General features: G+C 66.8%; 2 protein-coding genes across 2 annotated transcripts in view; one reads left to right on the forward strand and one right to left on the reverse strand.

Annotated features, from left to right (window-relative positions):
* The first annotated feature begins 450 nt into the window (after positions 1-450).
* On the forward strand, positions 451-9,999 carry MICAL1 (microtubule associated monooxygenase, calponin and LIM domain containing 1). Its single transcript, XM_026053104.1, has 25 exons — positions 451-501; positions 2,499-2,763; positions 3,289-3,496; positions 3,604-3,708; positions 3,873-3,971; positions 4,047-4,202; positions 4,415-4,515; positions 4,619-4,876; positions 5,198-5,313; positions 5,390-5,516; positions 5,671-5,743; positions 5,960-6,101; positions 6,178-6,365; positions 6,529-6,632; positions 6,757-6,807; positions 6,937-7,005; positions 7,295-7,463; positions 8,070-8,152; positions 8,270-8,822; positions 9,030-9,097; positions 9,182-9,280; positions 9,374-9,467; positions 9,536-9,635; positions 9,715-9,788; positions 9,869-9,999. Exons 2-25 carry the CDS (start codon positions 2,500-2,502, stop codon positions 9,997-9,999), a joined length of 3,432 nt encoding a protein of 1,143 aa, XP_025908889.1. The 5' UTR covers positions 451-501; position 2,499.
* A 672-nt stretch (positions 10,000-10,671) lies between these two features.
* Positions 10,672-10,948, reverse strand: part of SMPD2 (sphingomyelin phosphodiesterase 2) — a 2,893-nt gene continuing 2,616 nt past the window's right edge. Inside the window, exon 11 of the mRNA XM_026053105.1 lies at positions 10,672-10,948. This exon is cut by the window's right edge and continues 6 nt beyond it. Coding sequence (XP_025908890.1) covers positions 10,672-10,948 — 277 coding nt within the window.

The raw sequence follows: 10,948 nt of genomic DNA on the forward strand, positions 1-10,948 counted from the left end.
TCAAAGCGTTCACAAACAGAGGGAGCTCTTTCCAATCCCTCAGCAAGTCGGGAAATCGCCAGCTTCCTTGTGGACTGGCCGTGTCCACGTCCTGCTCCGCGCGCCTGGCTCTTGCTGCGGCCGGACTCTGCACCCGGCAGCCCTGCACGGGCTCCGAGCAGCCGGAGCGGAGCCGCGGGGCGCCGGGCACGGCTGCCGCGGGCCGTAGGTGGGCGCAGGCACCGTGTCCGGTGCTGCGGAGCTGCGGGTCCGGCGGCACCGCACGTGACTCACGCAACCCTCGCCCTGTGCCACGGCGTGCCTCTGAGTCACCGTGCCCGCCAGCCTCCGGCGCCTTGTCACTGCAGTCACCTCCCCCCAGGATCCTGGTGGCCCCGTGGGATCCTGGTGGCCTTGGCCAAGCCGGGCAGCGGGGGAACGATGCGGCCACCGGCAACCACTGGGCAGCATCCGACTGGGAGCGACCTTGGCTGACCGAGCGGCTCCATCCTCTGCTCCCAGGTACCGGGTGCCGCTGCGGGGGTCTCACTGCGGTCTCGTCCCTTGTCCTTGCAGCTCGTGTTGGCCTCAGGCTCTGCACGCAGAGGGGCCGGGGCCGGGGCTGCATCCGCGCGGAGCCGCCACCGGCTCCAGGTCTCCGGTTCTGGCTGCGGGAGGAAGTGCAGCTGGAGCAGGAGGCGGCGGGACCGGGGCTGGAGGCGCGAGTGACTCTTGCTTCCCTCGCCCGTGCGCGCGGGCACGGAGCGCTGACGCCGCCAGGGACGGGGACGGCTCTGCCACCGCCCCGGGCACCACGGCCAGCGGGCAGAGCTCGGGCTCCTGCAACGCCCCCGCCAGGGCCTGCCGTCGACAATGGCCTGAAAAAGGAGCATTACGGGAAAAAAAAGGGCAGTTTCTCTGGCGTGGGACGGAGGCAGCCGTGCCCTGCCCCCCGCGCAGCCCGGACGCCTGGGTCCCTCAGCAGCTGGAGGGGGAGGAGAGGGGGATCCGGCGGCCGCCTGCGGAAAGCGCCAGCCTGTTTCCTGTGCGCTCCTGCGCACCCGTGACGCGCAGCCAGCCCCAGGCTCTGCCTCAGTTTCCCCAGCTGCAGGGCCCGGAGGTGAGTGGGGAGCCCTGAGCAGAGCATCCCTGGGGAAGGGACGGGGGACTCTGTCTGCAACCCCTTTTCCTGGAGTCGCTGTGCTGGAAACAGCATCCCACGGGCATCCCTGGTCTCCCACGCCGAGCACTGCTCTGACCCCGGCCCCTCGGCAGGAATGGGGGTTTGGGAAGCGATTTCAGGGGGACATGGGGAGTTTGCTCAGGACTTCCGTGTCCCAGCACTGATGCTGGGACATCCCAGGATGCTCCCTTGGGATGCTCCATGCAGCAGCTCCTTGTCTCCTGGCTGGCGCGGGGCTGTGGGTGGCCCCCGGCACGGAGCCGCTCTGCTCACTGGAGCTCCTGGCCCGTTCCCGTCGCGCTGGAGCCAGCAGGGACCAATGCTCCTGGCTCTGTCACCCTCTCCTAGGGCCCAGCCCTGGCGCGGGGGCCCTGCCCCATGCGCGGGTGCTGCCTCCCCCTGCGCTGGCTCCGCGCCCAGAGCAGCATCCGCGGGGCCGGGTTGGGGCCGGGTGCGGGTTGTGGTTGGCTCCRAGCGCGGCCCGGATGCGCAGCCTTGTGAAACACACACCAGCAAGGGCACCGGCAGCCCCACGGGCTGACAGCGGCCAGGGGAAGGTGGAGGTGCGCGGCTCGGCCCCGCTCAAAAAGCACCAAAAAGCCCCGGAGAAGGGCACGGTTCTGCTTTGCGCCCGCAGGGACCTGCTGTGACATGGGGACAGGAAGCTCCTGCAAAACGCCTCCGGGACTGCAGCTCTTTTAAAAAGGATTCAAATTAGGCCAGATAAGAGGAGTTTTCCATARGATTGGCCAAGGGGGGTTCCCTGCACCATCCCGTGTCCCTGCTGTGAGCGTGGGGACACTGGGACCTTCCAGGGCAGAGGGGCAGAGGGCCCCAGGCCGAGCGTGGTGGCAGTGGCAGAAGCAGCAGCGCTTGTGGCYGGGCAGCAATTGCAGCGTTGCAGAACATTGGAAACAGGATCTGGGGCTGACAGTCCCGAGGGAGCTGCCATCCTGCCCGGAGCTCTCCCTGCCTCTGCGGAGCTGCCCCAACCACTTTGGCGGTGGGAAAAGCTTCTCCCGAGCCCTGGCACGGGGGCCCAGTGGGAACTGGAGAGTGCAGAGAAAAACACAGCAAGCAACGGGCTGCTGATTTCCCCTCACTTAAGAGCCCCTATTCCCTGCTGCTGTCACCGAAGGACAGCAGCGTGGCCTGGGGACAAAGCCCTTCCCGTCCCGTACCTTGCTGCTGCCCTCCCGTGAGCGGCACCACCATGTGCCGCCGTCTGCAGTCCCTGCGCATGGGTGATGCTGGAGCCAGGGCTGGTTCAGCGGGTCCTTGCAGGGTGCAACGGGACCCCCTGCCCTACCTCAGCCACCCCTTGTGTCCTGGGCAGGATGAGTGCCCCAAGCAGTGATGCGGGCAACCCAGCGCACGCTCTCTTCGAGCGGTTCCTGCGCGCCGGGCAGTGCCAGGAGGTGCTGGGCACGTTCGGGGAGCTGCGTGGGCACCTGGGGCTGCAGGGCGCCACGGGGCTCCAGCTCTACCGGGAGCTCAAGGCCGCCCTCAACTCGTGGAGCGCCAAGGCGCTGTGGAACAAGCTGGACAAGAAGGCCGCCCACGGGGACTACGAACAGGGCACAGCCTGTGCCAGCACCAAGGTACCCGTGGGGTTTGGGTGCCATCACGTGCCATCCGCAGCCAGAGCGTCCGCCGGGAGCCCAGCATGGTGCCATTTCTCTTGGAGTGCCCATGGGCTGGGGGGAGATCGCATGGGACARGGGGTCCTTATTTGCAAGCTCCTGGGCTGGCCGTTCCCTTGCCCTGTGTCCTGTGTCCCGTCCTGCCCTTCGCTGGTGCTGGCGGGAGGCCAAGCTCCGGCGTGCTGCTTTGCCAGGGAAAAGCTCCCTGCTCTGCAGCTGCTGGAAGCGGAAACGAGCTCCTTTATCTCGCCCAGCCTTTAATTGCTGCTCTTGCAGCAGTGCAAGGTTCAGGAAGGCAGGATGGTGGTGGGGGCACCCATGGGGTCCCCCCCAAGGCGCTCCCTGTGGTGATTGCTCTCCCAGGGAAGGGGAGGCCGAATCCCGAGCTGGGCTGGGGAGATGCTGCCGCGGTGCTGGGGATCCGCCGGGATTGATCCCCATCGTGTCGGACCCCATCSCCACGCGGCCCGTTTCCCCCTGCAGTGCCTGGTGGTGGGGGCTGGTCCGTGCGGGCTGCGCACGGCCATTGAGCTGGCGCTGCTGGGCGCCCGCGTGGTGCTGCTCGAGAAGAGGGGCTCCTTCTCCCGCAACAATGTCCTGCACCTCTGGCCCTTCACCATCCACGATCTGCGTGCGCTGGGTGCCAAGAAGTTCTATGGGCGCTTCTGCACCGGGACCCTGGACCACATCAGTGAGTGGCAGTGGGGACCTGCTCAGCATCCCTGGGGACACCCCAGCACACCCACCATGGGGCATGAGGACGTGCCGGGGCTGCCCCTCTCCGTGTCCTCGCTCCAGGTATCCGGCAGCTCCAGCTGATCCTGCTGAAGGTGGCCCTGCTCCTGGGGGTGGAGGTTCACATCAATGTGCAGTTCAAGGGCGTCCTGCCCCCGGTCGGCAAGGGTAAGGCATTGGGCTGGGGRGGACACCCAGCACCCTTGGGGACACGATTGGATGGGGCACAATGTCCCCCCGCCACGTGGGGGGACGGGAGGGTTGCTGCTTCCTCCGGGGCAGAGACCCAGCACGCTCGTGACGCATGTGCCGCGCTGCTGTCGGTGGCGCAGGCGGGGGCTGGCGGGCCGCGCTGCAGCCCAGCTCCACGCTTGGCCGCTACTCCTTCGACGTGCTCCTCTCCGCCGGCGGCGGCAAGTTTGTCCCCGAAGGTGAGCGGAGACCGCAGCGGCGAAGGGGGCCCTGCCCTCGCAGCCACCCTGTGCTCATGTCCCCGGCRCCCACAGGCTTCGTGCGCAAGGAGATGCGCGGCAAACTCGCCATCGGCATCACCGCCAACTTCGTGAACCGGCACAGTCAGGCCGAGGTGGAGGTGGCCGAGATCAGCGGCGTCGCCCGCATCTACAACCAGAGCTTCTTCCAGAACCTCTACAACAAGACGGGTCCGTGGCCTGGCCCCACGTGGGTCAAGTGGGGGGCTCTGCCCTGCTGGGTGCTCGTCCCTGTGCAGGGATGTCCCCCTTGGGATGATGGGGATGCTGCATCCCTGCACAGTGCCCCATGGAGAGCCGGGACAAGGGACATTGGAGGGCTCATCTGGCACTGGGGGCTCTCGGTGCTGTTGGGCTCAGCGAGGCTCCTACCTGCACACCAGGTATCGACTTGGAAAACATCGTCTACTACAAGGACGACACTCACTACTTCGTTATGACAGCCAAGAAGCAGAGCCTGCTCAAGATGGGTGTCATACTCCAGGTGAGGAGCAGCATCCCGCTTGGAGCCGGGAGGCACAGACTGGCTCAGATGGGCATCCCCCGGCCATGGGGACATGCCTGTCACCTTCATCCCATCCCCGCAGGACAAGCCGGACACGGAGAGCCTCCTGGCGCCGAACAACGTCAACCAGGAAGCCCTCCTGAGCTACGCCAAGGAAGCGGCCAACTTCTCCACCAACTACTGCCTGCCGCAGCTGGAGTTCGCCCGCAACCACCGGGACGAGCCGGACGTCGACATGTTCGACTTCACCTGCATGATGCGCTCGGAGAACGCGGCGCTGGTGCGGGAGCAGCACGGCAGCCGCCTGCTCCTCGGGCTGGTGGGCGACTGCTTGGTGGAGGTGAGGAACTGCCCCATCACCAGCGGCTGCCTCCCGTGCCTCAGTTTCCCCTCCGCCAAGGAGGCAGGGAGCTGTTTTGACAACCTACAGCCCATCCTGGTGCATGTCCTCATCCCTGCTCCCCACACCAGGATACTTCCCTGATATTGTCCCCGTGCCCACGCCGGGCCCAGGTGCATGGCCTGTGTCTCGCTGTCTCATCCGGCTTTYATCTCCAGCCAAGTGCCGGCAACTCCCGGCCTCCTCCCAGCGCCGCGGCCGGGCGCTGCCGCCCAGACCGGCCGCGTGGCTCCATCCCTGCCCCTGCTTTCCTCCCCGCAGCCCTTCTGGCCTCTGGGCACCGGCGTGGCGCGGGGCTTCCTGGCCGCCCTGGACGCGGCGTGGATGGTGCGGCGCTGGGCGGCCGGGGCGCCCCCGCTGCACGTCCTGGCCGAGAGGTGAGCGGAGCGGCACCGGTCCTGCCCCAGCGCCCAGCCCGGCGCTGCCGGGGTTCAGCCTTGCGCCCCTGCCCAGGGAGAGCATCTACCAGCTGCTCTCGCAGACGTCGCCCGACAACACCAGCAAGAACGTGAGCCAGTACAGCATCGACCCGGCCACGCGCTACCCCAACCTCAACCTGGGCGCCATCAAGCCCAGCCAGGTACTGCCCGCAGCCCTCCCTGGTGGGGAGCAGGGGTGAGCTGGGCCCTGGTTCCCCCTCTGGGTGCTGGTGTGTCCCCCAGCTGGAGTTGGGACCCCCAGGGAGCTGGGGACCCTGGCCCTGTGCAGTCAGGGACCCGTGTGTCCCCCGGCAGGTGCAGGATCTCTACCTCTGTGGCATGGTGGATGTGGACCACAAGGGCAAGAGCACCGAGAGGCTCAGCACAGGTATGAGCAGATGCTCCTGTCCCAGTCCAGGCTCCCCTGTCCCTTCCTGCCAGACCAGGTGTCCTCCCCACCCTCTTTTTGCTGCCGGCTCCTGCCCAGCAGCATCATCCCCCCCTGCACTCCCAACGTGTGGGTCCACATCCCCAAAGTGTGCCCGGGATGCTCGGGTTGCGGCAGCTCCGGGGGACGTGGGCACATCGCTGTGCCCCCCTGCAGTGTCCGGAGACGCCTACGAGGAGCTGCTGAGCTGGTGCCAGGCCAGCACGGGTGGTGACGTGGAGGTGACCGACTTCACGTGCTCCTGGCGCAGCGGCCGCGCGCTCGGCGCCCTGCTCCAGCGCTTCCGCCCCGACCTCATGTAAGCAGCTTGGCCGCTCGCCCGCAGCCCTCGGCCCTGCCGAGCTGGCCCCGCACCGTGCCCTGTCTCTCCATAGGGATTTTGACTCCCTGGATGCGCTGGAGCCCGTGCAAAGGCACCAGAAATTGCTGGACGTGGCAGAGCAGGAGCTGGGCATCCAGCCCGTGCTCTCCAGCGCTGAAATGGCCTCCATGGCGGAGTCCGACCGCCTGGGCCTCATCACCTACCTCAGCCAGTTCTACGAGGCCTTCAAGCCCTCCCCAGGTGGGCACCTCTGGGCATGGCCACGTACCTGTGCCACCCATGGCAGGGGTCCTCCTGACTCCCTCCTGGCGCCCCTCGGATAGGGGATTGGGGATGGCTGGGGCATTCCCCGTCTGGCTGCATCACCTCAGGGTAATCCTGTCCCCTCTTCTTGCATGGACAGAGGATGTCGCCGTGAACTCAGTGCCATCCCGCGGCACCAAGGGTGCCATCCTCTTCCTCAGTAAGCTGCAGAAGAGCCGCAACCTGACGTTGAAGCGTGCCCAGGTGAGGAGCATCCCATCCTGTCCCATGCCATCCCATGCCATCCCATCCTATCCCATCCTGCCGCACCACTGTGGGCCCGGGCTGGCTGCCGGGCCCGCTGTCATCCCCCTGCTCCGTGTTGCAGGATGGTGCCCAGAAGGATGCCAAACCCAAGAGGAGCCGCCGGGAGGCAGAGGTGGGTTCATGCAGGGACAGGCTGGGTGGCAGGAAAAGGTGTCTGTGTCCCCAGTGCCCTCTGGCAGGTTGTCCCCATGTGGCTCCATGGACAGGTCGTGCCTGGCCTTATCCGTGGGTGGCTTTTTAGACAGACCTGGGGCTCGGTGGAGATGTCCAGGACGGTGTCTGCGAGCAGCCCCCAATGGATCCCAGCCAGGTGGGTCCCATCCGCCTACAGTGCTGGGTGCAGCCGCTCCATCCATGCCAGGCACTTGTGGGGGGCCGGAGCAGAGCCACAGGCAGGGATTTGGGCTGTGTCAGCAACACCCACGAGCTGGGGACTCCTCCCAGCACATTTCCTGACCCGACTGGTTTTCTGGAGCGGAGCCGTGCGGCTCCCTGCACGGTGCCAGCCGGCCCTTCCCGAGCCTTGGGAGCTGGAGGGGGGTGATCCGGAGGGTGTCTCCATCATCCCCCCGCATCTCCCCATCCCTGGGCTGGCGCAGGCGGCAGCGCGTGGCGAGAGCAGTGACGCCTGCTACTTCTGCGCCCGCCGTGTCTACATCGTGGAGCGCGTCAGCGCCGAGGGCCGGTTCTTCCACCGCGGCTGCTTCAGGTGCCGGCGCTGCGGGGCCACCCTGCGCCTGGGCGACTACGCCTTCGACGCGGAGCACGGTGAGGCGCCGGCCGCGCGCCGGGGAGGCGGGCGCTGCCCCCGGGCTGCGCACAGGGCTGCACACAGGCCCCTCTGCGCAGCCCCCGCATTGCAGCCCGCAATGCAACCCTATTGCAACCCCCGGTGTCCTCACGTTGCAGCCTGTTGAATCCCCATTTTGCAGCCTGAGCAGCCCTGGCTTTGCTGGGCACAGTGTCCCCATGCTGCTGGCTCTGGTGTCCCCATGTTGCAGCCCACAGAGTCCCCATGTTGCAGCCTATGGTGTCCCTATGTTGTAACCCACGAGGTCCCCACTTTGCAGCCCATGGTGACCCACACATTGGAGCCCATTGGGTCCTTGAATTGCAACCTGTCAGGTCCCCATGTTGTAGCCCATATCATCGTCCTCATATTGCAGCTGGTTGAGTCCCCACATTGCAGTCCGCAGTGTCCCCATGTTACAGCTCATGGTGTGCCTTCACTTGTGGCCATGGTGTCCCCATATTGCAGGTAGTTGGGTCCCCACGTTCCAGCCCATCGCGCTCTGCACCCCCTCTATGGCAGCCCACGAGGTGCCTGCCCTGCCGCCTCCCTCCTGGCCCGCAACGCGTTTGTGTCCCCTGCAGGTCATTTCTACTGCTTGCTCCATGACCCCAATCTCCACAGCATGGACCTGCCGCAGGATGAGGCCCCGCTGCTGCCCCAGCGGGTGAGTAGCCCCAAGGGGACTGGGCAAAATGGGGGCCAGCCTGGAGCCAGCGTGCTGGCCCYGACGAGTGTGAGGACAGGGATGCCCTAGCATCACCTCCTGCCATCTCTGCCCCAGGACGTCCCCACTGGCCCCTCGTCTCCAGTCACAGGGAGTCCGTGTGTGATCCCTGAGGAGGCAGCACCCGCTCAGCTCCCAGTGGTCCCAGTGCCACCACAGGCACCAGCACCAGAGTCTCTGCTGGAGTCACCACAGGAGTCACTCCCGGTGTCACCGCCAGAGTCACTGCCAGAGTCTCCACCGCCAGAGTCACTGCTGGAGTTGCTGCCAGAATCTCCAACGTCGGAGTCACTGGTGGAGTCTCCATCACCGGAGTCACTACCAGACTCACCATCGGCAGAGCCCGACAGAGCAGAGGAGCCAGAGGCAGCGCCTGGAGCAATGGAGGAGCAGGGCCCGGGTGCAGAGCCCCACGGAGAGGATGAGGAGGGCAACGAGAGTGGCGGCAGGAGGAAGATCATGCTGACACCGCTGGAAAAGCTCAAGCTGTCCACGCTGAGCCTGACGGGCGACGCGGAGCCTCAGCCGCCACCAAAGCCGGCCAGGCTGATGCTGATGGCCCCAGGGAGACGCTCAGGCCACTGGGAGGATGAGGAGGAGGAGGAGGAAGGTGGGTGGCTGCCAGGTGGAGCCTCTTGGAGATGGGAAGGGGTCCCTCCTGCTTGCGCCGTGTCCAACCCTCCCTGCCCATTGCACATGAGTTTGTGGGGGCTCAGCCCATTCTGTTCCAAAGAGCACACGGCCCGAGCAAGCTGCAGGGAGCCTCCCTTTCCACCCCAAAATGGCAGCACTCCAAAATGGCTCTTTTCCTTGGCAGATTTGGAGGAGAGCAGCAGTGAGGAGGAGGAAGAGGAAGAGGAAAGCTCGGACCTTGGCACTGAGCCTGTGAGTGACTCCTCTGTGACGGAGGGGGACATCGGGAGCCACTCAGTGGGGCGGTGGGGACAACACTYGTGCTCCCCACCGCAGGTCCCGGTCCTGGAAGAGTCGGAAAGGCTGGCGACGTGGACGCGGCTGCTGCCGCGCCAGGCGCGCGAGGCKCAGATGAAGCGGTTCTGCAAGGCGCAGGTGGGCACAGTGGGCCCCGCGCTGCCCGCCACCGCGCTCCTGGCCACCGTGCGCCRTGCCCGGGCGGGAGCCAGTGCCGCTCTTGTCCCCCAGGCCATCCAGCGGCGCCTGGAGGAGATCGAGGTGACCTTCGGAGAGCTGGAGCAGCAGGGCGTCAAGCTGGAGAAGCTCCTGCGGGAAGAAAGCGGTAGGGAGCAGGGAGCAGGGCGACCCCGGGGCACCAGTGCCCGGCCGCCGCTCACACTGGCCCTGCAGCCTCCCCGGCCGAGCTGAGGACGCAGTGGATGAACGAGCTGCTCTACCTGGTGCAGAAGAAGAACAGCCTGGTGTCTGAGGAGTCYGACCTCATGATCACGTAAGGAGCCACTGTGTGGGGTGACACCAGCGGGGATGAGCCCCTTGTACCCCGTGGGCACTGCTGTTCCCCTCCACAGGGTGCAAGAGCTGAAGCTGGAGGAGCAGCAGAGCCGGCTGGACCAGCAGCTGCGGCGCTTCATGAGCAAGGAGGGTAAGGGTCCCGGTGCGGGATGGGGCTGGGGAGGGGACCGGGGCGCCTGCCCCACTGCTCCAGTCCCGTGGCTCCCACAGAAGTGCAGAAGACGCCGGCAGAGCGAGCGGCGGAGCAGGAGACGCTGGCRCGGCTGCTGGAGGTCGTGAACCAGCGCAATGCCCTCATCCACGTGCAGGAGGAGAGGCGGCTCAGCGAGCTGCAGCACTGAGCCCGCCGGGAGCCCCCCGCTGCCTGCACAGCCACGGAGATGCCGAGGAGCACCCTTGGCGCTGGGACGTGTGGAGGATACAGATCCCAGGGCACTTCCCCAAGGCCTGGGTGCAAGGATGTGGCCGCAGCCACCACTGCTGGGTCTTGGTGGCGGACACAGTGACAGTGGCAGCAGTTCCCAGGAGCCACCTTGGGACATCCATCCCAGGCAGRCATCCATCCCACCCCTGCGCGTGCATCCCAGCCCTGTATTTCCCAGCCCTGAGTATTGCACTTGCACTGACCGGTCTGATGCCAGCTTGGAATAAAGCTTCTTCCATCCAGCACAGAGGGTTAAAACACCACCTTTATTCCCTACTCCCAACTAATCCAGCMTCAGAGCTGGGCTTGGGAACTGCAACCGGGTCGAGAGCAGGACCGGAGCGCAGCATGATCCCTGCAGAGAGCCCCGGGCTGGAGCGCTGCACCACCCACCACAGCATCATCAAACCCAGGCTCCCTGGGGCTCCACCAGCTCCATGGCGCTCCTTGGAGGTGGGAACTGTGGTGGTAAACCAGACAGCAGCTAAAAAAGCCTGTATGAGGGCTGCCCCTCTGTCACCTGAGGCTGCGGCCGTGGGGACAGGCGGCGGCGCGACCCGCGCACAGGCGCTCGCTCCGCGGGACGCGGCTAKGCCGAAGGGAGCGGTGGAGAGGGGACAGCGAGGGACGGCAGCAGCGGCGCCGCCCGCATCTGCTCCTGGGCGCCCTGYAGCAGCCGCCCCTCCACGGTGTGCAGGAGGAGGAGGAGGAGGGCGGCGCCGAGGGCGAGCGAGGCCAGCAGGCAGCAGGGCAGCGGCGCGATGGGCCGCGTGGCACCCCAGCCCGTCGGGACGCCCAGCGCCGCCGCCGCCGGCAGCAGCAGCAGCAGCAGGGCGAGCGCGGCCAGGCAGGCAGCCGCCGAGCGC

Source organism: Nothoprocta perdicaria, unplaced genomic scaffold, assembly GCF_003342845.1.
Source record: "Nothoprocta perdicaria isolate Ctin4 unplaced genomic scaffold, notPer1 scaffold_97, whole genome shotgun sequence".
NCBI classification, from domain to species: Eukaryota; Metazoa; Chordata; class Aves; order Tinamiformes; family Tinamidae; genus Nothoprocta; species Nothoprocta perdicaria.